This window comes from Barbus barbus (assembly GCF_936440315.1).
Source record: "Barbus barbus genome assembly, chromosome: 14".
NCBI classification, from domain to species: domain Eukaryota; kingdom Metazoa; phylum Chordata; class Actinopteri; order Cypriniformes; family Cyprinidae; genus Barbus; species Barbus barbus.
Genome location: NC_136742.1, coordinates 6,797,754 through 6,823,050, shown reverse-complemented (window position 1 = coordinate 6,823,050; position 25,297 = coordinate 6,797,754). Strand labels below are relative to the sequence as shown.

At 37.2% G+C, this 25,297-nt stretch overlaps 1 protein-coding gene across 1 annotated transcript in view; it reads right to left on the bottom strand.

Annotated features, from left to right (window-relative positions):
- LOC306879728 (palmitoyltransferase ZDHHC14) overlaps window positions 1-24,747 on the bottom strand; it is a 28,609-nt gene extending 3,862 nt beyond the window's left edge. The window contains exons 1-8 of the mRNA XM_079432883.1: window positions 23,843-24,747; window positions 18,723-18,883; window positions 14,763-14,921; window positions 14,526-14,663; window positions 8,732-8,778; window positions 6,867-6,971; window positions 5,658-5,767; window positions 247-349 (exon numbers count right to left, since the gene is read on the bottom strand). Of these exons, the coding sequence (XP_079289009.1) occupies window positions 247-349; window positions 5,658-5,767; window positions 6,867-6,971; window positions 8,732-8,778; window positions 14,526-14,663; window positions 14,763-14,921; window positions 18,723-18,883; window positions 23,843-24,096 (1,077 nt within the window). The 5' untranslated portion in view covers window positions 24,097-24,747. The remainder of the gene's footprint in view (window positions 1-246; window positions 350-5,657; window positions 5,768-6,866; window positions 6,972-8,731; window positions 8,779-14,525; window positions 14,664-14,762; window positions 14,922-18,722; window positions 18,884-23,842) is intronic.
- Window positions 24,748-25,297: the final 550 nt, after the last annotated feature.

The window sequence follows — 25,297 nt, the reverse complement described above, 5'->3', positions numbered from 1 at the left end:
GTATGTATTATTATTGCGTCCCCCTCTATCGACAGCAGCATTCAGCAATTTGTGCAAAGCTCTGAATTCCGGATTTTCAGTGTGTCGCAGACTTCTGGACGCCACTATATATTTCAAATCACTGTTTACAGCTTTGCAGAAACCTTGAAGTGGTTTGAACATAAATGGCTTCATTATTACGGCTCAAGTACAACAGACTGGACACACACACACACACAGTGAGAGGTCAGAACACGGCCGGCTTACCATGTGACTCTGGACTTGATTGGAGGGGCAGGCGCCGGTGCCGTTTGTCTGGGCCGCAGGCTGCGGAGTGTCTGGTTGGACAAAACCTCTTCTGTCAATCAAACTGCAAAGAGAAAGGAAGTGGATAATAGATTCCGACCGTGAGTCAGGGAACGTGGGTGAGGGAGGCGGTGAGAAGAGGATCTGTGTGTGTGTGTGTGCGCACGGAGTCCTCCTCCAACTCAACATGCCCACATACAGAGCAGATGGCAGCCAGTGATGCTGTGCCCACTTCTGCTTTGTGTTCCTGGCTCCATGAGAAAGTCATTAATGGCGTGCGGAACTCTTGTGTGGGTGTGTGAGCAGGTTTTGACGTCAGCAAGCCTCTTCACGCACCATCTGAAGCGATTCAGGAACGTTCCTCGGTTATCTAAGATATTCGCACTTCTCGGAGTGAGAATGCTGATTGGTTTTTGCCTCTTATGTTTAAATGAATGAGTGAGAAACCTGCTGAGGTCACCAATCTTTCTACCAGATCAGCATGGATCTCTTGGCTGATAACGTGCCTGGAGAATGATTTTCTGAGGAAGCTGATTAATATCATATTTGAAATGGACTTTTTCCGCAATTAAATTCTCTGATTCAGAGATATGAATGATGTAAAGGACAGAGTTTTGTTGGGCAATTTTAGAATAGTTTTCTGTATGCATATAAGATAGCTTGCTACATTTGTCAAAATGTGCATTATACCAACAAGAGCAGACTCCATGAGATTATTTGCTTAAATTAAGTAATGAACTTAAGTGTGATTAACATATTTAATATTTCTGCTAGAGACACGAAAGGAACAGTTCACCCAAAAAAAGAATCATTTACTCACCCTTGTATCATTCCAAACCCGAAAGGTTTTAATTCATCTTCAAAACACAAATTAAAATATTTGAAATGTGATTTCTGTTCCTCTGATGAAAGTTAATTTCACCAAAACTTTCAAACTTCAAAAAGTTAATAAAGACACTGCAGAAGTAATTTATTCGTGTGAAATTGGGCTATTTAACCTCATGTGGTTCCAGCAAGCATGCTTGAGCCTCCGTTTACCATATTTGATGAGCTCTGTGTTTATATATGAATGAAAGCTTAACTTAAAACAGATTTAATTGAGGCTTTCATTCATATAAACATTGATCAACACACCGTTACTTCTCAAAGACTGAACTGCTTGATTCATATGGATTACTTTAACAATTTATTTAGAAATATTTTAAAGCTTAAATGCTTCAAATTTGAGGGACAGAAATCTCAAATTTGATCGAAAATATCTTTGTTAGTCTTAAGATTTTTCAAAAAAAAAAATCTTTTTTTTTTTGAGTGAACTAAGCCTTAAATCGCACATCGTGGGTGTTGAGGAAAAAGTGTGCTGTTGCTTTTTTTTTTTTTTTTTTACTTTTTTGACAACAAAATTGGCAAAACAGACTTGCATTCAAGAACTTGAGGTACATCTGAGCCATCTTGAGGTACATCTTAAAGGTGGCCTCTTTTTACATGGTGGGCCAGAAAGCAACCATCCAGAACATCCTAGAAACCAATCAGCAAAGTCCTGGCAAGCATCTATAACATAATTTCGCATTATGGTGGTGAGTTTTTAACAAGAAATCACTCAAATTCTCTAACAATTTAGTAACATCTATCAACATTTTTTTTTTTAAATATGAAAAAAGTGACATTTAGGGATCCACCTATTTAAAAATTCTGACAAGCCAATAAATACATTTACTTTTAGTCATTTAGCAGATGCTTTTATCCAAAGCGACTTACAAATGAGGACAACGGAAGCAATCAAAATAAAAAAAAGAGCAATAATATGCAAGTGCTATAACAAGTCTCAGTTAGTCTAACGCAGTACATGTAGCAAGGGTCGCTTTTTTAATGTTTTATTTTATTATTATATAACAAATTAAAAGGAAAGGGGAAGGAAAAAATATTTTTCAAATCTTTTGCGTTCTCTCGCAAAACTTTGCGTTCTCTCGCTAAGATATTTGCGTTTCCTCGCTAAACTTTGCATTCTCTCGCAAAACTTTTTGTTCTCTCGCAAAACTTTGCGTTCCCTCGCTAAACTTTGCGTTCCCTCGCTAAACTTTGCGTTCTCTCGCAAAGATATTTGCGTTTCCTCGCTAAACTTTGCGTTCTCTCGCAAAACTTTTTGTTCCCTCGCAAAACTTTGCGTTCTCTCGCAAAACTTTTTGTTCCCTTGCAAAACTTTGCGTTCTCTCGCAAAACTTTGCGTTCCCTCGCTAAACTTTGCGTTCTCTCGCTAAACTTTGCGATCCCTCGCTAAACTTTGCGTTCTCTCGCTAAACTTTGCGTTCCCTCGCTAAACTTTGCGTTCTCTCGCTAAACTTTGCGATCCCTCGCTAAACTTTGCGTTCTCTCGCTAAACTTTGCGTTCCCTCGCTAAACTTTGTGTTCTCTCGCAAAACTTTTTGTTCCCTCGCAAAACTTTGCGTTCTCTCGCTAAACTTTGCGTTCCCTCGCTAAACTTTGCATTCTCTCGCAAAACTTTGCGTTCTCTCGCAAAACTTTGCGTTCCCTCGCTAAACTTTGCATTCTCTCGCAAAACTTTGCGTTCTCTCGCTAAACTTTGCGTTCTCTCGCTAAACTTTGTTCTCTCGCAAAACTTTGCGTTCCCTCGCTAAACTTTGCGTTCTCTCGCAAAGATGTTTACGTTCCCTCACTAAACTTTGCGTTCTCTCGCAAAGATGTTTACGTTCCCTCGCTAAACTTTGCGTTCTCTCGCAAAACTTTGCGTTCCCTCGCTAAACTTTGCGTTCTCTCGCAAAGATGTTTGCGTTCCCTCGCTAAACTTTGCGTTCTCTCGCTAAACTTTGCGTTCTCTCGCAAAACTTTGCATTCCCTCGCTAAACTTTGCGTTCTCTCGCAAAGATGTTTACGTTCCCTCGCTAAACTTTGCGTTCTCTCGCAAAGATGTTTACGTTCCCTCGCTAAACTTTGCGTTCTCTCGCAAAACTTTGCGTTCCCTCGCTAAACTTTGCGTTCTCTCGCAAAGATGTTTGCGTTCCCTCGCTAAACTTTGCGTTCTCTCGCTAAACTTTGCGTTCTCTCGCTAAACTTTGCGTTCTCTCGCAAAACTTTGCATTCCCTCGCTAAACTTTGCGTTCTCTCGCAAAGATGTTTGCGTCCCCTCGCAAAACTTTGCGTTCTCTCACAAAACTTTGCGTTCCCTCGCTAAACTTTGCGTTCCCTCGCTAAACTTTGCGTTCTCTCGCAAAGATGTTTACGTTCCCTCGCTAAACTTTGCGTTCTCTCACAAAACTTTGCGTTCCCTCGCTAAACTTTGCGTTCTCTCACAAAGATGTTTGCGTTCCCTCGCTATACTTTGCGTTCTCTCGCAAAACTTTGTGTTCTCTCGCAAAGATGTTTGCGTTCCCTCGCAAAACTTTGCGTTCCCTCGCTAAACTTTGCGTTCTCTTGCAAAACTTTGCGTTCTCTCACAAAGATGTTTGCGTTCCCTCGCTAAACTTTGCGTTCTCTCGCAAAACTTTGTGTTCTCTCGCAAAGATGTTTGCGTTCCCTCGCAAAACTTTGCGTTCCCTCGCTAAACTTTGCGTTCTCTTGCAAAACTTTGCGTTCTCTCACAAAGATGTTTGCGTTCCCTCGCTAAACTTTGCGTTCCCTCGCTAAACTTTGCGTTCTCTCGCAAAACTTTGTGTTCTCTCGCAAAGATGTTTGCGTTCCCTCGCAAAACTTTGCGTTCTCTCACAAAACTTTGCGTTCCCTCGCTAAACTTTGCGTTCCCTCGCTAAACTTTGCGTTCTCTCGCAAAACTTTGTGTTCTCTCGCAAAGATGTTTGCGTTCCCTCGCAAAACTTTTTGTTCTCTCGCAAAACTTTGCGTTCCCTCGCTAAACTTTGTGTTCTCTCGCAAAGATGTTTGCGTTCCCTCGCAAAACTTTGCGTTCTCTCACAAAACTTTGCGTTCCCTCGCTAAACTTTGTGTTCTCTCGCAAAACTTTGTGTTCTCTCGCAAAGATGTTTGCGTTCCCTCGCTAAACTTTGCGTTCTCTCGCAAAGATGTTTACGTTCCCTCGCTAAACTTTGCGTTCTCTCGCAAAGATGTTTACGTTCCCTCGCTAAACTTTGCGTTCTCTCGCAAAGATGTTTACGTTCCCTCGCTAAACTTTGCGTTCTCTCACAAAACTTTGCGTTCTCTCGCTAAACTTTGCGTTCTCTCACAAAGATGTTTGCGTTCCCTCGCTATACTTTGCGTTCTCTCGCAAAACTTTGTGTTCTCTCGCAAAGATGTTTGCGTTCCCTCGCAAAACTTTGCGTTCTCTTGCAAAACTTTGCGTTCCCTCGCTAAACTTTGCGTTCTCTCACAAAGATGTTTGCGTTCCCTCGCTAAACTTTGCGTTCTCTCGCAAAACTTTGTGTTCTCTCGCAAAGATGTTTGCGTTCCCTCGCAAAACTTTTTGTTCTCTCGCAAAACTTTGCGTTCTCTCGCAAAGATGTTTGTGTCCCCTCGCTAATCTTTGCGTTCTCTCGCAAAACTTTGTGTTCTCTCGCAAAGATGTTTGCGTTCCCTCGCAAAACTTTGCGTTCTCTCACAAAACTTTGCGTTCCCTCGCTAAACTTTGTGTTCTCTCGCAAAGATGTTTGCGTTCCCTTGCTAAACTTTGCGTTCCCTCGCTAAACTTTGCGTTCTCTTGCAAAACTTTGCGTTCCCTCGCTAAACTTTGCGTTCTCTCACAAAGATGTTTGCGTTCCCTCGCTAAACTTTGCGTTCTCTCGCAAAACTTTGTGTTCTCTCGCAAAGATGTTTGCGTTCCCTCGCAAAACTTTTTGTTCTCTCGCAAAACTTTGCGTTCTCTCGCAAAGATGTTTGCGTTCCCTCGCAAAACTTTGCGTTCTCTCGCAAAGATGTTTGCTTTGCGAGAGAACGCAAAAGATTTGAAAAATATTTTTTCCTCCCACCCCAAATTTTTTCCTCCCACCCCGAAATCTTTCCACCACCATGAGCTCTTAGGGTCTCCGTAAATAACTAATATTTGTCCAATATTAAAATTATAGAATGTTTAATCAAAATTAATAATAGCCTAAAATCTGTTTTAAAATTTAGGCATGACAACATTTTAAAATTTCTTAAAGATTTAACTATTTATGAACTTGTTAATATATTCATCTAAAATATCTCCAGTTATTTTCAAGATTGTAATTGGGCACATAAACACACTACATAATTCGTTAACAACAATATAGAATATTACTGATTGAGAAGTTTATCAAGTTTAAATGGCCTAAAGGTAGTACGCAGTATACAGTAAATACTGTGCAGTATGCAGCACTGCGTTCCATTTGAACAGACATTGAACATAAGACAAAAACAAAAGGACAAAACCATAAAGTTGCTGCATTCACCTCGGTGGCAGAGGTCCACACAGTGCAGCGCAGCAGTTGGTGATGAAGTTTCCGTAGCTGTAGGGGTTATAGTTGCCTTTGCCTCGTTTGGATGACCATGAACCTTTGATCTGAAACAGTGATGTGACCGTTGAGAACTACAGTAGCTGAGAGGGACAAGCTGCCAACATCAGAGCAGACAGCGAGACGCTGAGAGACGACAGGCTGCCTTAATAAACCCAGTGATGAACCAGGGTGAGGATGGAAAAGAGTTTTAGCTTGATTATATTTTGCTTCCTGCTACGGTGAGAAATACCACCAAACATATTGATCTTCAAACCTAGTCTTTTGAAGTGCTCATTAATTGTCTTCCTGTTACGGCTTGTCAGGCTTTCCGAGCATCTCTTTTGATCTTGGCTCACAGTCTTAGACCCAGAGGGACAAACTGAAATAAACTTTGTATGCATGGTCCAAAATTAACCTGCAGTCGGGTGATTTGAGAAAATTTACTGCTCGTAAAGATTTCCTAATGGCCGTGAAAATGTATTTATGTTCTTTTGAAAATGGAATTACATATCTGTTTATTTCTTGCATATTTATAAACAGCAAACAATATTCTATACTCAATTGATATTCGGTTTCCATCGTTCTAAAAAAAAAGATTTTTTCACATACATTCAAAAGCTTAGGGGTCGATAAGAGTTTTTTTTTTATATATATATATATATATTTTTATTCAGCAAAAAATCATTATATTGATCAAAAGTGACTAAATTGTGTTTCAAATAAAATCAGTTCTTGTGAATTTATAATAATCCTGAACAACAACAACAAAGCAGAACAAGCATTTTCAAGTGTGATAACTATAAGAAATGTTTCTTGAGCACAAAAGCAGCATATCAGAAAGATTCCTGAAACATTCTATACTAATGGCTGCTCACAATTCAACTTTGCCATCACAGGAAAAATTTTTTTTTTAAATTGCAATAATATTTCATAATTCTTTTTAATCAAACAAATGCAGCATTGCGAAGCATAAAAGACTTACTTCAAAAATATTAACAAATCTTCCCAACCCCAAACTTTTGAACGGTGTGCATAGTGTATAACATACAGTCCTGGGTGTATTATTATAAAACATTGTCAATTATCACATCACATTCATTAGTTAATGAATATTGAGATGATATTCTAATAGTCAAATGTTAATAGTGAAAGATAGGTACTCACGTCTTCATTGGTGGTCTGATTGGAGCTGATCAGGTAGGTATGGAATCCTGACAGTCCCACGATGGACCAGACGGAGAAAAAGCACACCACCACTTCCAGAACAGTACAACCGTCAAGGAAAATAGAAATCTATACATCCACTTATTATAAAAGCTGCCTGATGGCTTCAGAAAATTGGACTCGCATCAAATGACTCAAGTATGCTAGAAATATTGGATTTGTACAGCATCATTCCACCACTGCAATCCAGACACCTGATCTTTAAAATGCTGAAAGTGCGCCCGACTACTCCACACTTCTGAATATGTGCCCGGTTAAAGCTGCTTTCTTTGTCATTTTTATGAATCACTGCTGCCAGAAAATTAATTGAAACTGTACACAAACCTTTAATAGACAAAAAATCCACTAACCGCTGCTAGTGCTAATAGTGCAAAAACAAACAGCGCTGATTTTGGCCAATAAGATGCATCTTTGATGAGTTTAATTTATACTACCATTCAAAAAGTTTTTTTTATTTTTATTTCATCAAAAATATTGTAAAACTAATAATAATGTTTATTATTATTATTACTATGTCTATAAAAAATATTCTTACTTTATTTAATTAATAAATGTTTTAAGAAATATCATTATGCCCACTAAGGGTGCATTTATTTGATTAATTGTGAAATATTACAAATGACAATATGTATATTATTACATTTAAAATATAATAATGTAATTAAATATATACATGTAATTTATTCCTGTGATGCAAAGCTGAATTTTCAGCATCCTTCAGAAATTATTATAATATGTTGATTTGATGCTTAAGAAACATTTCTTATTAGTATCAATGTTGAAAACGGTTGTGCTGCTTAATTTTTGTGGCAAAATTCAATTTAAATTGATTAAATTGTTTATTATGTTTTGTAGCATTACAAATGTCTTTGCTGTGACTTCTGATCAAGTAAATTTACAGTCAAATGATATATATATATATATATATTTTTTTTTTTATTAACCTCACATTTTTTAACGGTATAGTGCACTTGTTTTCAAAGCATAAATCTTAAAATGAATCAAAGCATAAATCTAATAAAATTTTGTAAGGTTTATGCTGAATACAAGAAAAAATAAACATTTTATATTTAATAATAAATATATTTTCTGAAAAAGTTTTATGCAATTTTATTCAAAATTAAATTATAGAATTAAAATATATTTTTCATCTCATATATTATTTACAAATACGAACTTAAAAGTACATTTTGACTCACTTAAATTGGACTTTCTGTCTTATGCTTAAAGTATACTGTTAAATGTATACTTGCAAAGCATTTACGATAAATTAAAATAAACGGTTTTATGCAATGTGGCTGCACATCTACATTTATAAAAGATATTTAGATATTTTAACTAAAAAACAAGTCAAAAATACTGATTAAGAAAACAATTTGCAAAGTATGTTTTTGCTGGCACTAGCATTGACTTGCTTGCTTATTAGATTAAGTCTATCATGAAGCAATAAAAGATGCATGACAAGCTAATAATTGACCGTGAGCAGGAAGCCGGTCTCGCTAATGAACACGACAGCGAGACATCCCTTTGCTAATACAAATCTCTCTTCTGCATATTTGTGCATTCAGACAGAAGATTCCTTCTCAAGCCAATCTCAGATATGCAAAGACTTCCCACAGACCGTATTTAATAACATAGTTCTTTCCATTGAAAAGAGAGGGGTACAGACACATAGCAATGAAGATGTAGAGAAAGTCAGTGTGGGCTGCTTTTCTGCAACTGTGTTCCAGAGGTGTGAAAACCAGAAATAGACTCCTATTGCACAGCCTCTTCCCACACACACACACTTTAGTGAAAGGATATCTAGCAGGGCTGTCTTTGAGAGCACTAAGAAAGCCAGTCCTGTTGGATCCTGCAGGAAAAGCACTGGTTATGTAACAAAGAAACGCTGTCACAGAAACATGAAACACAAGTCTCATAAGCAGGTGGCATATTGAGCAAAGAATCACTGGAATAAGAAATTAACCAGCTGCTGTCTTACAGATGTTTGCAGGCACTCGAAATCCTAGTTTTATCAAATACATGGATGCCACATTAGCAGCTATCGTTAATTAAGAAAACATGCGAGCATACTCTTCGCAGTCTCTTGGTTTAAAAAGTATATTTATTATGGAAATAGTATACTCTAAAATAATATACTTAAGTGTGAAATGAATGTAGTGTTTTTGGACACTGAATTGCATGTTTTATTTAACATTTAATTATTTAAAATGTAATACCAACACATTTTCACTCCCAACTCGTCACATATCGACGCTTGGTCAGGACTCTTCGAGGTGCAGGGCTCTCCGTTGCTTTAAATAAGAAACTCTTGGTTTCAATATGCCGAAGACACTGGGAATTTGATCGTTATGATTAAATTATATATTGGGTAATAATATTGCCGTAACAATACGTAACCCAACCCCTGCCCCTAAACCTACCATTTGTCAATAAAACACAAGTTATAACAGGCAGATACAACTACAGTCATAATTTATTCAAAAAGCATCAATATTCCAAGTCTTCCGAGGCTAAATGATTTTGATTTGTGAGAGGAATAGACGTCTCCGCAAAAAACCTCCCAAAAATACCACCAGAAGAAGCCTCACATCAACCTTGGTTGTGAAATGCTATTGGCTCTTGTGTATCTTGTGACCAATTGTGTCATGCTATGGGAGCATGTTTTTGAATGAGATGTGAGCGCATTATCGGAGCAGGATCATGTTCAGTGATTAAAATCTTATGTTCTTCGCATAAAGATATCGCATGTCTTCAGAAGACTTGGAATGCAACAGGACTTGTTTAAAATGCTTTTATACTGCTTTTTTTTTTTTTGGTCAGTTTTTACAATAAATACCTGTGACTGTACGTATATTTGCCTGCTACGGGTTTTATATTGTTCAGAAGTGGGTAGGTTTAGGGTAGGGGTGGGGTTAGATGCTCCAATGAAAGTATAAATTTATAGAAAATTATTTCTACTTTTTACAAATGCATGCAAACCATTAAATTAAGACAAACAACTGAAAACAATGGAGGACCCTGCACCTCGAAAAGTGACGCTAATGGGGTACCTTGAGCATCAGAAAGCAACGCCAAAGGGTCCTGACCAAGCGTTGGGAGTGAGAACGTGTTGGTAATACATTTAAACTTTAAATGCAATATTAAATAAATATTTAATATTAAATACTAAAATTATAGTATAGCTTTCAAGTCAAGTCACCTTTATTTATGTAGCGCTTTATACAATACAGATTGTGTCAAAGGAGCTTTACAGTTTTAAACAGGAAAATAGTGTGTCGATTATGCAAGAGGACGATAGGAAACACTAAATTTAAAAGTTCATTGTTGATTCAGGGATGTCATCATCCAGCTCAGTTCAAATAGTATCTGTGTAATCAAGTCAACAAAATTGCCAGAATTTAAAGGGGACCTATTATGCAAAAATCACTTTTATAAGGTGTTTGAACACAGTTGTGTGGCCGCAGTGTGTGAAAACAACCAGCCTATAATGGTAAAAATCCACTAACTAATTTTTTTATAAAACCAATAATCATAACGTCTCTCCAAACGAGCCGTTTCAGATTCTCCCACTGTTCACGTCACCGAGGGGAAAAAGTCCCGCCCAGCCCTGAGTAAGGAACTGAGGTCCGCCATTACTGGAGTTATATACAATGTCAGCTCCAAAGAGGCTTTACAAGTGTTGTGTTTTGGGATGCACTAATGAACATAACAACGCCATAATCTCCCCTCATCTGAGCCGAACTGGTTAAATGTCATTTTCGAAGGAAATATCCCGGAAAAAATCAGTAGCGTCCCCTATATGTTTCGGAATTAATACCAACGCTTCGTGCACGAACGTCAGCTCGAGACAAAGTAAGTATCACGTGTTTGTTTTCCAAATTGCCTTTCTGAAAGAGCGTCATGGCACTCTGTAAGACTTATTGCTGAAGCTATCATTGTCTCTGTCTGTTTTCACTGATGCTGCCTTCAAGTGCTACCAGAGTGATCGTGAATAGGAATGTGGTAGTTAAAAGTTGAAGAGTCGATTGCTTGAAGTTGTCAAGCTCATATTCAGAAGTGGGACTTATAACGTTTGTGATAGCATGAGACCAGCTATGTTGTTATTTTTATCCCACAGTGCTCCCCGTCTGTGTAATTCATAAACGCAAATGTATTATGCACAGTATAATCAGATGACTGACTTTGAAACCGAGTAGTTTTCTGTAAAGATAACAGGCTTGTATTAATAGTGGAATGTTTATATGCAAAGGCTAGCACTGCTAATGTGGAGCTGGAGCTCTTAAAGCTCCGCCCTCTTCTCCGGGAGCAACAGCTCATTTGCATTAAAGCAACTTACTCAAAACAGCGTGTTTTGGCTCACACCCTAAAAGTGGCAATTTTAACAAGCGGTAAAAATTGATCTGTGGTGGTATATTGAGCTAAAACTTCAAATATGGGCTCTGGGGACATCAAAGACTTATTTTACATCTTGTAATTTTTACTTTAGTACTGTCAGTCAAAACAATCAAAATAAGTGTACTCTAAAACAAGTCAGTCATGTACTTTTTTAAGTGGCATTTTAGTTTATTAATATTATATTATCTCCAAGCACAGTTTTTTTTATAATATTCTTTTTAAATTTTGAAGTACTCTACAATAAATGCAATTAGGCACACAACTTTTTTTCACAAGGGATGGTATTTAATTTTTATCTAAGGTGATTTAATGCAATTTTGTGATCCAATCCCTCAAACTCAAACCGCACGTACTGTAGGTAGGTCAGTAAGGCCATGTCGGATTTGTAGTTTAATGCTAATGCATCCTGATGCATCTTGGACAAAGCACTGCTATTTTTGGAGCAAAAGCGCTGAGCTGTGGTGCTTTTTTATATTTTTAACATGCAGTAACACACTGATGTCGTAAGCAATGCATGCAGTCACATACTCAGAGACCCTTTCCTCAAGATGCATTCACCCAGTCTTAATATTCTGGATAACACATAGTAAACATGATAATACCATGTTTTCCACTACTTTGATGTAATACCATGGTATTATGAACTACCATATCATATGGACATGAACATACGAGTATTTGTAAGTGCATGAAAATTGTTCAGTATCGTGCTATTTTGAAATCACCATGATATTACAATTACCGTCACTGTCCCATGGTGCACCAATCCCTAAACCACTGTCCTGACACTCTCAATGCAATCACCTTCTGGACTGCTTCAAAGTCAGCCACTGTGTTTAATACTAATGGCATCCGGAGGGCATCTGAGGAGAGATTCGTGGGTAAATAAAGCTGCACTGAGTGTTCCCTGTCCAATAAACATCTTACAGGAGCCATTTGTCACTACAGCAACCCCAGAGTACCCCTGCCCTCACAGCCCGATTGATCAGTTCTGTGCAGTAAACAGCGCTGAGCTCTCCATCACTTTGCCCAGGGAGGAAACTGCTTTGTCAGTGGCCTCGTGGTTTCCTCCTGCCAGTCATCAGCCGAGAGGAGGAGCCGATCGATGGTGGGGCGCTGAATCATACATTACAGTGATGAAGAACCAGTACTAGGTCTTAAAGTTTTACTTCACACCAAAATGAAAATTTTGCCATTAATCAATGGGGGTACCATGTCGTTCCAAACCTGTAAAAACTTCGTTCGTCTTCGGAACACAATTTAAGATATTTTAGATGAAAACCGGGAGGCTTGTGACTGCGGATATTCTCCAAAATGGCGCTATGGTGACACAGAGAAGACGAATTGTTGAATAAAGTCGTTTTTTTTCTTTGCGTACAAAAAGGATTCTCGTAGTTTCATAGCGTTACGGTTGAACCACTGATGGCAGATGGACTATTTTGACGATGTCTTCATACTTTTCTGGGCCTTGACAGTGTTAATTGTTTGGCAGTCAATGGGACAGTCACAAGCCTCCTGGTTTTCATCTAAAATATCTTAAATTGTGTTCCGAAGACGAACAAAGCTTTTATGGGTTTGGAACGACATGGGGGTAAGTGATTAATGACAAAATTTTCATTTTGGGTAGGAGTAAAGGGGCATTTTGGTGCAAATACACCATAAATACCAAATATATTTGTATAACTGAAATGTTTTGTAAGAGAAACAAGTTGAATATGACCAGTGTTGGGGAAAGTGACTTCTAAAAGTAATGCATTACAATATTACATTATTGTGTTACTCCCTAAAAAAGTAACTAATTGCGTTACTTAGTTGATTTTTATAGAAAGTAATGTTGTGTTACTTTTGTGTTACTTTTTTGTCTTATTTGGGCTGGACTTGCTTGCTTGTTTTTAATATAAAAAAAAAGTAATATTTTTGGCACAAGTAAAAGCCCTTTCACACCAAAAGAGAATTGAATAAGCAGGCTGAAGGAAATGTACGGTAGAAAGCACAGCTCAAACAATGCTGCCATTCTGGATTGCATGAAGAATAGGACGCTATAGAAGAAAGTTCAACACTCTTCAGCAATTTAAAAAAAATTATAGGCATATTTGCTTATTAGCATGCTTGCACTGGATCATCGAAGGTCAGCAGTAAAGACATTGGTTAGTAAAATGGGATTCAAATACTTAAAGGATATTTGTGTTATTTACCATATTTAATTATTGCAGGTTTGTGTCATATTCTGAGTTTGCATTTCACTGATTTTTAATGATTTTGAGGAATACTGAATCTGTTTTTGTGCAGGTGAGATGAGTAAAATGTAATAGATTACAGATTACAAGTTACCCTATGTAAAATGTAATAAGTATACAATTACTTTATTAAAGTAATGTAACGGATTACCTTTGATTAATCTTCTAAATTTCTAATGTTTTCAACTGTTAATCATTTAAAACCATAACAATAAATAGTTTAGTAGCTATGATACTGTTTTTGAATATATATACTGTATATATAATGTATCCTATTTTTCCTGCATAAATACAGTATACTCACATAAAAACAATATTTACTAGGCTACATATCAATTTTCAGCTGCATGATTGTTTATATCACCACGAAATGTAAATTGCAATGATATAAAATAGCATACATATTATATCCAACTTTACTTGCATATATACAGCGCACTAATGTAAAGCGATGCATACTATAACTGACTAATTTTTTTTATTATATAATTGTGTACTTTATATGTAAACATGCCCGACATGTTCCATATAGCAAATCTCAACAGCTTGATTAATTGTCACAAAATGCAAACCATTTTTCCCAGCTAAATAATCTGCTAAATGCGACTGTAATGCATGAAGATATTGAGATATTATGAACACTAAAGTCATGATTTCAAACAATGTGTATGAAAAGCGCTATTCAAATAAATTTGACTTGACTTGACCAACTGGTTGCTTCAGCAATAAACAGTACATATATGCAAGACCAAGTGGTAATCCTCATATTATCTTTGTAATTAAAAGCCATTTCTATGACAATCCTAAAAACCCCCAAGCTGTCAAATCCTGGTTTAGAAAAAGCAAAAACACTGAGTTGTTTTGCTGAACACTGTTAAACAAGACAAGGTATGATAAGATCTGTCATGTGTTTTGGGACTGAAGGGTGAAGTTATATAAGAAAGTAGGCGATCAGCACTCTTACTCAGTATTACGTGCGTGATGACGAAGGCGAAGATGAAGATGGTGAGGGAGGAGAGTGAGAGGATGAACAGGTAGAAGAAGCGATAGTTCCTCCTCCCTACGCAGTTGCCCACCCACGGGCAGTGATGATCAAATCTCTCTGAGGAGAAACACACAGCCAGGAAAATCATATGTTAACTCTTCTTTACATGATGCTGACAATTATATAAACGTATTTGCAGTATACACAGACGCTTACCCACGCAGTTGTCACACAGGCTGCAGTGCGAGGCCCGCGGCGGTCGGAAGATCTTGCAGGTGAAACAGTATTTTAGCTTGACTGTTTGACCGTTAATGACCACCTCTCTGGTTCGGGGTGGTGGTCTGTAGCCTGGGCCGCTCGGGCCGTTGGTTGCATCTGTGAAACCAGAACAGACCGAGTCAGACATCCAATCTTGCAGAAAATTTAAAAACAGATGTTATGTCAGTTTAAAATCTGTGTCATGCTGTTTAGAGCAGAAAATAATTTAGACGTGCCCTTCAGTTTGTAAAAACAAAATTGGTATTTACAGACAGTAAAGCACTTGCAATGGAAGAATGCTGGCAAGGCGTTTCAGAGCGTTTGAATGCTATGAGTTGTCTAAATCCCATTACTTCATGCAAATGTGTGTACAGCTTATGAGTGTATATATAACTTGTGTATGTGTATGTAATGTTTTGTGCCAAGTAAAAAAAATAAAAATTCTGTAAAATGTACGGTAAAAAAAACGACAGTTGAGGTTGCCAGAACATTACCATAAAAACAGCAACATTTTAGGGTTTACAGATTTACAATTAAAAACTGTACTGTTGAACTGTTGAAAATAGGCTCATTTTACAACTCCCCTAGAGTTAAACAGTTGAGTTTTACCGTTTTTGAATCCATTCAGCCGATATTACGCAGTGCCTGAAAGTAGTCCCCAGCTATATCATATCTAGTTACCTAGCTGGGGACTACTTTCAGGCACTGCGTAATATCACTGCGCCTGCTGCAGCCATGCTACGGCAGCAAAGTTCCTTGATTATTACGCCGGAATGGGAGTATAGTTCCTAGCCATATCGGCCTAGAAAATCGCAACTTTTCATTTTCTGTCGGTCTTAGTACACAATGTAACTACAGAAGAGTCAAGCTTTAAATAGGAAAATTATCGAAACTCTTTGGTCATTTTTGAGCGAGATGCTAATGATCTAATCCGATTCAATGATCTATGCTAAGCTAAGCTAAAAGTGCTACCGATCGGCTGAATGGATTCAAAAACGGTAAAACTCAACTGTTTAACTCTAGGGGAGTTGTAAAATTAGCCTATTTTCAAAAAAAGTGGAACGTTCCTTTAACTGATGTAATGTTAATATACCTATTGAAGTTCTGAAATCGGTTTTGTACCTACACCGATAACCATCAAAATCAGGTGGTGATTAGAAAGTCACATGATGAACCAAAGCTCACCACAAGCTGAGAAGGCCAATACTAATATATATAGAAGGTGCACAATGCCATTCACACAAACACTAAACACTGTCATGGTGACAACTCATGAAACTGAAATATGCAATAAATTTAACAACATTAGATGGAACATACAACCCTAATAAACATTACTGATAACATTTATGCATTTAACAGACGCTTTTATCCAAAGTGACTCACATTGCATTCAAGTTACAGTTTCTACATTTTATCAGCTCTTGCTTTCCCTGGGAATTGAACCCATGATCTTGGCGTTGCTAGCGCCATGCTCTACTATTTGAGCTACAGGAAAGCTAAGAAGAAACAGTTATTTAAAAGAAAAAGCATAAAATTTGAAATGCAACGAAGGGAATTCTGGGAATGTCAATTTACGGTTTTTCCCTGTAAATTTTTTATTTTTCTTTCACTTCCAAAAACTGTATTTTACCGTAAAATTGTCTGAAATGTCTATAACAGTTTTTCACTGTACTGTATATAGTAGGGGAACTTACCGTTAACATTTAACAGGTTTTTACTGTAGCATTTTCACCATTTTTTACCGTTAAAATCATGGTCATTTTTTACAGTGTGGCTGTACTTTCAAAACAGCAATATTTGCAATTTTTTTTTACATTTATTCATTGATCATTTCGTCTTGGCCTATAGACATTATACATGCATTACTGTACATTATTGTTTTTACTAAATAAATCATGGACTGACAGCATGTCACAGATACTGAACCTGAAAAATTTGCATGCCTATTATTAAAATTTTGGCTGTTTATTAGTACTTATAAAGCACATAATCTGCATGAGCATATTCTACATCTCTAATCCTACCCAACACCTAAACTTAACAACTACCTCACTAACTATTAATAAGCAGCAAATTAAGAGTTTATTGAAGCAAAAGTTGTAGTTAGTGATTTGTTAATGGCGATAGCTGGACCTTAAAATAAAGTGTGACCAAAAATCCTGACTTGAACTTTATTCCAAACCATATTATAAAATAAAATGTAATGTATTACCATATTACACACAAAAATAAAAATAAAAAATTCACTATTAATGTATTACAAAACTATCAACTACCAAAAGTAAGTTTTATAAAGCCAAACGATGGCTTTATGTTAAAAAATTAAAAATCGTTATTCACCGAAAATGTCTCTGAACTGCAGCTTTATTCAGCAAGTATTGATTAACTTGATCAAGAGTGAAAGAAAAGTCTTTTTCATTGTTACAAAAAATATATATATTTAAAATAGATCCTGAATTGTTTTTTCAGTTTTCACAAAAATATTAAGAAGCACAACTGCTTTAACCATTGATAATAATAAGAAATGTGATCACTAAATCAGCATATTAGAATAATTACTAAAGTCTAGAGTAACGACTGATGAAAATTCAGCTTTGCCACTACAGGAATAATTATCATTTTAAAATATATTAAAATAGAAAAGAGTTATTTAACATTGTAACAATATTTTACAATATTACTGTTTTAACTGTACTTAATGCAGCCTTGGTGAGCATGAGAGACTTCTTTCAAAATATAAAACTAAATATTTTAAACAGCAGTAAATGCACTATTGATGGCAATGATGTTTGGTCACAAGATACACAAGAACCAATGGAATTTGGCCTCAGTGGTGTCCCTTTCTGCTGTCAGGTCAGGAGGAAGATGATCAATATGAATATCTTAAACTTCAGTCTGTGCTTCACACAAAGCCATCATATGACTTTAGAAGACTTGGAAAACCGTGCACAAGTCATATAAGGACACATTTTATGGTTTTATTATTACCATACTGGAGATTTACAGACATTCTTCAAAACTTCCCTTTTGTGTTCCACAGAACAAATTCACATGGGTTTTAAGGCTGAAAGTAAGGCTAAATTATGAAAGAATTTTCATTTTGAGTAAACTTTTGTTTTAATGGGTTCACATCTTATGTGACCCTCAACACGCTATGCATCTTCTAAGCAGCACACAGCTCCGCTGGGCCTAACAGCAGTGTTTACTTCCTACTACATTATTCATACGAACAGCAGGGACACATAACTCCAAATCCCGATCTGACAAACCTGAGCTAAAGTGCACTTCCTGGCTCAGGACCAGTCATTTCAATTTCTCACCAGTGGAGTCCACTAAATTCAGTCTCAATGAGAAACCAGCAAACTCATTATAGCAGTGACTCCATTCAATTATAACCAGTAAATTCATATGCGAGTGAATTAAATCAACCTGCGCACTGTGGAAATTGTCCACTAATTTGTAGTGTTATGGCATAAAATGGCTTGGCCTGCAGTGATTTCACCGTTAAATTCTGAATGCAATTGCCGTTAAATCTTTGGGTGCGTTCCTTGCTGGCCCTTTAATACAACCCAAACCAACCTATGAACAACCATTAACTCATGACTGATTAAACTATCAGACTGAATAGCATGAACAAATACTCTGAGAGACCGTGAATCTTTGCTAGGGATGAATATTTCAGCAGATTTTATATTACTCTGGGCTGACAGCAAACCTGAGCGAGAGCATGCATTATTCATGTCAAAAGAGAGGAGAGAATAACATCAAATGCTCTCTGTCTCATTTTACTCTGAGAATTCTCTGTCGCGCACTCCACAGACCTGCAACCGGAGGCTGCATATTCAGCTCAATGTGAAAAGAACAGAATGAGGAAAGACAAACAGGAAGAGCGATCATCTTGGCATTTCCTCCCACCTATCTGCCTCTCAATGTCGGCTGCTTCCTCTGGTGTGGCCCTGGGCAGGACGCCCGGGTCGCTGAAGCTCGCCCGGAGCAGCATTCCCATCACAAAGACGAACAGCACACCTCCGATGGCCGGAATGGCAGGGGTCAGGTTTGATGCCAGGAATGGGCAGCTGGAAAAGAGGGAGTGGCTGTGAAGGTCATGTTGTGTTGCTAGTAAATCCCACCAGTAGTAAATACATGAGATATTAAGGGGAAGCAACAAACATACGCTCATGATCATGCAAAACTCTTTTTAATTATCCTGTCTTTTGACTGTAGCAAAAACAGAAGCATTAACAGTCAGTCTACTATGAAATAACATTATAACTAACATTATATTAGTCTATAGCAGCCTATAAATAGCTCACATATGGCCGATATATATGAGATACAGGGTAATGCAGTATATTAAAACAGTTGAGACTCTTACCCCCGGTTTCCCAGACAAGGCTTAAGCCTAGTCCTAGACTAAAATGTAAGTCTGAGCTGTTTCAACTGAAAGAAACTGATCTTAAAATATATCAGTGCCTTTGTTTTGTCTCAAGATGCACCCCAGTAATGTTTTTTCTAAGCATGTCCTAATTGAACTATGGCCTAATCCTGGCTTAGTCTAAGTCCTGTCTGTGAAACCGGGCCATAGTTGCAAAAATTTAATTCACCAGAAAATTTCAAATAGAAATTGCGAATTATTCATTTGCAAGGCTGTTGGTATAGATTCTGGATCTGATACAAAAGAAATCCATTGCTAATTTTAAACCAGCTGAGCAAACAGTTATTGGCCAATACTGATCATCTAAAAATGGCCAAATCTGGGCTGATTTATTAATCTGGCCATATAACAGTTTAGCACTAATTAAAATCATATTTTATTAAGCAAATGCATTCTTCAGCTAGACATTTAGTCTTAGATGTGTACAGTTATTTTAATAGTTGTGCCGGGTGCTGTGGACAAGAACATCTGTCGGCCAAGTTTTTACGAAATACAAAAATAAGTACTGAATCAGAAATGATCTGGGGCTTGGAGCCACCAAAATGAATAAAAATATCCCCCAAATTCAAGATAATATCATTAATTAACCACATGTACTTACTGTAGGGTTAAGGTTACGGTTAGGGTTAGTTACTTGCAGTGTTGGGCTGGTTACTCAAATAATGTAATATATTACTCATTAGTTACTCCTTTCAAAAGTAATATTGTGCTTATTACTTTGTGGCAACAGTAATTAGTTACACTACTAGTTACATTACTTTTTCTTCACTGGGTATCTTCCACATAAAATTCTTCTAGAATGTTACTAATAACATATTTCTCCCTCATCATTTGACCAAAATCCACATCGGATCGCAGTCAGAAGTGATTACAAACACTCAAAAGTGATTGATAGTGACATTCAAGTAGAAGTGTTGTATTAATCTCATTAACTGTCATTAATTAAGTACTTATCAAATGACATAAGTTTGTAAGAAACTGTTTAATTTTCTAAAAAGATGTTTAATTATAGTAATATAATGTACTTGTTGATCAGAGGGATGTAATGCCAGAGTAAAGTAAAGCCACAGCTTACACAACAGTGTTCAGATCTGACTAAATCAATATAATGCAATATTTCTATCTGCTGAATGTAAGCTTTTCCATATTCCAAGCTTGCCTGCTGCACTGGAGACATCACAAGCAAGTGCGAGTCGTGACAATTATGTAAATAAATCTAGGAATTATTTGATTATTAGATTTTAAATCAGCGGGGTTCAGGCATCAAAAGTAACTAAGATGTTTTATGTTTTATGGATAGTAACTGTAATATTATTACTGAAATCTTATTAGTAATTAGTTACACTACTAGTTACTGCAAAAAGTAATATTATTACAGTAACTAAGTTACAAGTAATGAGTTACTGTCCAACACTGGTTACTTGTAATTATGCTTAATTAACTGTTATTACTATACATATAACGTGCAACTACGTCACTTTAAAATAAACTGTTACCCATCTGTTTCATAATAAATAATAATAGACAATACATTTATATTTATGCATTCAGCAGACACTTTTATCCAAAGTGACAGTCAGCTTGGTATCAAACACAGGGGTGATAAAATAACAGAGTGTGAATCTCACCAATGAATGATAACATGATAATCTAATGCATTTTGGGGGGATTTGGGATAAAAATATGAAAAAATGAATCCCAACTAGCTGCTTTGTACACTTAGAAGTTAATGAAATGTACCACCATCTGTTTCGAAGCATAAGCAAATGGTCTGTGGTACAAGACCCCAAATCTGCCTGCCATAATATCTAATGGTATTCAGACTCCAAAACATTTCAAAATGGTCTGCACTGCAATCTGATGGCTGCTAAATTGGCTAAGCACAACTAGGCAGAGCAATTGAATTAGCCAATATGGTCAGATGCTATCGACTATAGCATGCTAACATAGCAATCCCCTGAGGGACCTTTTAAGAAAGCTTTATTGTGTTTACCACTGCTTCTAATGTCCTTGTCAGCTTTACAGCTCTAAAGATTCCTTGTGAAGTGGTCTCCAAGGAACAGTTTTGAGGTTGTTATGATAGACTGAGAGGTTACAGGGTCGCTGCATCCTGACACACAAGGACTTTCACCGCGGCACGAGTTGCAGTGTCACATTTTATAAATGGAGATTGAGGTTTCTGAACTCAAAAGTCTAAAGTCTAGAACAGTGCTGCTGAATTTAGAGATGTCAAGAAACTCAAAACTGATTTGTCTATCCCACTCCACATTGTTTGTTCTATATTTTTATCTGCTAGAGACAAATGTTCAGCGGATTACATAATATTATTTCTCTTTAAAGGAATGTTCAGGTTCAATATGGACAATGGGCAGCATTTGTGATATCGATTACCACTTCTATTACTATTGCTAATGGAAAAAAACATTACACTGGGATAAAGAAAACAAAAACTACACATTGTTTTAGAAGTATAGCAACACGACTAAAATATTATGCATTACTGTTCAAAAGTTTGGAATTGGTACGTTTCTTTTGTATCTATCTATCTATCGATCTATCTATCTATCTATCTTTTGAAAAAGTCTCTAATGCTTATCAAGGCTGCATTTGTTTGATCAAAAATACAGTCAGAAACAGTAATATTATGAAATATTATTAAAATTTTAAATAACCATTTTCTATTTTAATGCATTTTAAAATGTAATTCGTTCCCATGATGCAGAGCTGAATCACCAGCGTAATTACTCCAGTCTTCAGTGTCACATGCCCAAAAAACACCTTATTGTTATCAAATTTGAAAAATGTGCTGCTTAATATCTTTTTTTGGAAACCATGATACGTTTTTCTTTTTTTTCAGGATTGTTTGATGAATACAAAGTTTACACTATCTCTTTAATGTCATTTTTGATCAATTTAATGCATCCTTGCTGAATAAAATTATAAATATCCTTTTAACTAATTCACATATAAGGCTAGTTTGATAAAAATCACTTGTATAGCTACTAATACTTGTAGGGGAAGTTCTACAAGTTATATATAGAATTTTCAACTTCATGACCATGTTAAGCTGGTAAACATGATAATATTATGATGCATTTTATGTGCAGGGATACCAGAAAGAGACGTGATATAACTATCTACAAAGTACAGTTTAAACTCTGCATACTGCTTTCATTTCAGTAAGTCTTATTGCTTCTGGCACACAAGCTGAATGCATTCAGAAGGGTGTTTTGCATTCAATATAACCATCATTCTTTGCTTGAAATGATTTACGAGTAAACATTTTGTGCTGAACTGCGCAACAAACCAACTGCCTCTCACCAGTGCAGCTAATGTGTTTCCGTCTGTGGTTTCGGCTCTCTGTGTTTAATGGATCACAAAACCTCAGTAATGACTTTATAATCGTTTCAAAAAGCATGACAAGACTAACCCTAGAGCAAAGAAAAATACAACTGTGGGCTGAGTCCTCATGTTGTTTCCTAGGAGACACAGGCTGTTCCAAAAGAACACAAAGATCGGGAAAGGGAACCCGTCGCCATGGAAACAGGGCCGCACCACGACTATGTTTTGGAAGTTGTGGTATGGAATGTATGGGGCTCGGTGATGGGGGATGGGACACTGGAAAATCTCCGCTCCACACGTCCCCTTCTCCAAAGCAGCCACCTCAGGATCACACAGAGATTCTCTAACAACCAGTGGAGGCTTCTGGGCAAGCATGCTTCGAGTAATGTGCTTCGAGTAATGCAGAGCATTACCCCCCCCCCCCCCCCCCCCCCAAAAAAAAACCCCCACTGAGCACAAGGCTTTCTTGTCTGAAGATCTTCGGAATCCAAATGTTCAACTTCACCTGACCTAAAAACACAAGGGGTTCCTTACAGCTGCACTGGAAGTTACGTGGACTGAAGTAATTCTATTACACCAGATTTACCACTTCAGTAAACGTCCTTCAGTCTTAGTGAGAGGGTCTAAACTACTGCACTGGCTTGAGTGGAACTGCACTTCAAGATCCCAGACCACATTCAATTGCTGCTCAAATGCCCAGGTATAAATGAAGCACAGAACGACTCTTTATCCAGAGTAATCAAGAAGAGGAACCTACACAGAACTTTTAAAGCTAGTTATGGTCTCACACCATTAATGTCAAGTGTCTAGTAAAATTTTGAAAGCACTACCCATTTTATCATCAGTAATCATAATGACCACTTCAAACACAAAACAGTACTGTAGTGTAGTATCAGTTGGTAATATCGGCATTGAATGATTGGTATTGCTCTGATGTGCTTCCAAAAATAGCAGGCATTTTCTCATGGGGGACACTCCTAAAAATAAAGCTTCTTTTGCAATGCCATTAAATAATCCTATTGAGTTCCCTAAGGAACCATTTCTTGTTAGTGTGAAGAACTTTTAATAATCTTTTTTTCCACTATAAAGAACCTTTTGTGCAATGCAAAGGTTCCATGGGTGTTCAAGATTCTCCATTATCCCATAAATGCCAGTGAAGAACCTTTATTTTTAAGAATGTATATGGCCTAAAAACGTTTTTGGTAATGTCTGGAGTAGATAGAAGCCACTGAGTTCTCCAGTGCATCAATGTACTTACTCAAAGGCAAAGAAGAGGCCACTGGTCACCAAAATGAGAACCATGGTAAGATAGAAGACCCCAGTCTGCTTTGCCATCATGATCCGGCCGTTGCAGTAAAACTTATTTCGGCCAGGAAAAACCTGCCATTTCCTTTTGATCTTCTTCTTCTTGGTGTGTGGGGTGTCCATGGGTGAGGAGTTATGTGTGCAGATCTGATTATACTGGCACTCTCGGATGGGCTCCTCTACCCCAAGATGCATGTTGCCTGTCATCTACCCACCAGCAAAAAACCCTAAAACTTTAAAGCAACACAACTGAATCAGAATTCAAATGTCCTCAAGGACAGCTGGATCTTGAAGAAACATCTCTGATCTGAAGGAGGAAGCATTGCACAACCCAGTCAAAGAAAAGCGTGGAACCGTTTTCTTATCTCCATGTTTTATTGAAATCTTTTAAATGCATTACTTTAAAAACGCTAATATCTGCATCCGAGACGATGGGAGAGAAATAAGATCCGCGTGTTTGGTTTACATGTTTGTTTGGAGAACTCCTTCATTGCAGATGTCTATCCTCAACACAACAGGATGCGCTCCAGGACACAGAGGCATGTGGACCTCATGCCCAGAAATGTCGCTTTGTCTGCTGGCGTTTTAAAGCTTGCAACTCCGTTAATGCGGTTCAGAAGCGCTCCGATTAAATCAAATCCACTCAAAACCTTTGGAGCATAACGTTAAAAACGTCCTTCCGATGTCCTCGTGATCCCGTTCCCTGTCCTGACGCTGCATGCACAATATCACAACAGCAAACAAACAGAGGAGGGTGTTTAATCTTGATGAAGGAGAGCGAGAGCGTGCGCAGGATAGATAGATCAGCGCGTGAGCTGAGCTCACAACACACGGTGACCAGCGGCGCCGTCTCAAATCACAGACAGCTGTCTAGGTAGACAGCATACAGGGTATTTCAAAACCTAGCGAGCTGATAATATAGACAACATTTCTGAGCATGTCTCAAAAGAGTGAATTGCCTGCATACATTCCTTTTATAGGCATGCATTTCAAAACCACAATAGACAAATTTATAAATGTGTCTCGAGACAGAGTGAAGAGTTGCCTATATAGACAGCATATAGTGGTGCTTATGTTGTATCATCTATAAAAATACTAACAAAATAAAATAAGAAAATATCTAATGTTTTGAAATATTATAATAAAAACATAACAACATAAGCATTTTAAAAGGCAAAACTGAATATTAATATCAGACAGCTCTTTCTCTCAGTCTGTGATGCCCCGTATGTTGTCTATGTAGTGTTGTCTATGTAGTGTCTGAATCAGTCCTCCTCTCACAGACACACATCTAGTTCCATATCATTTCACTTTATTATGAGTTTGAAGATATTGTTTTATCATGATGAAAAATAAAACACAATATATACCTACAGCACAACAGATTATTTGAATTTAACATGGAATT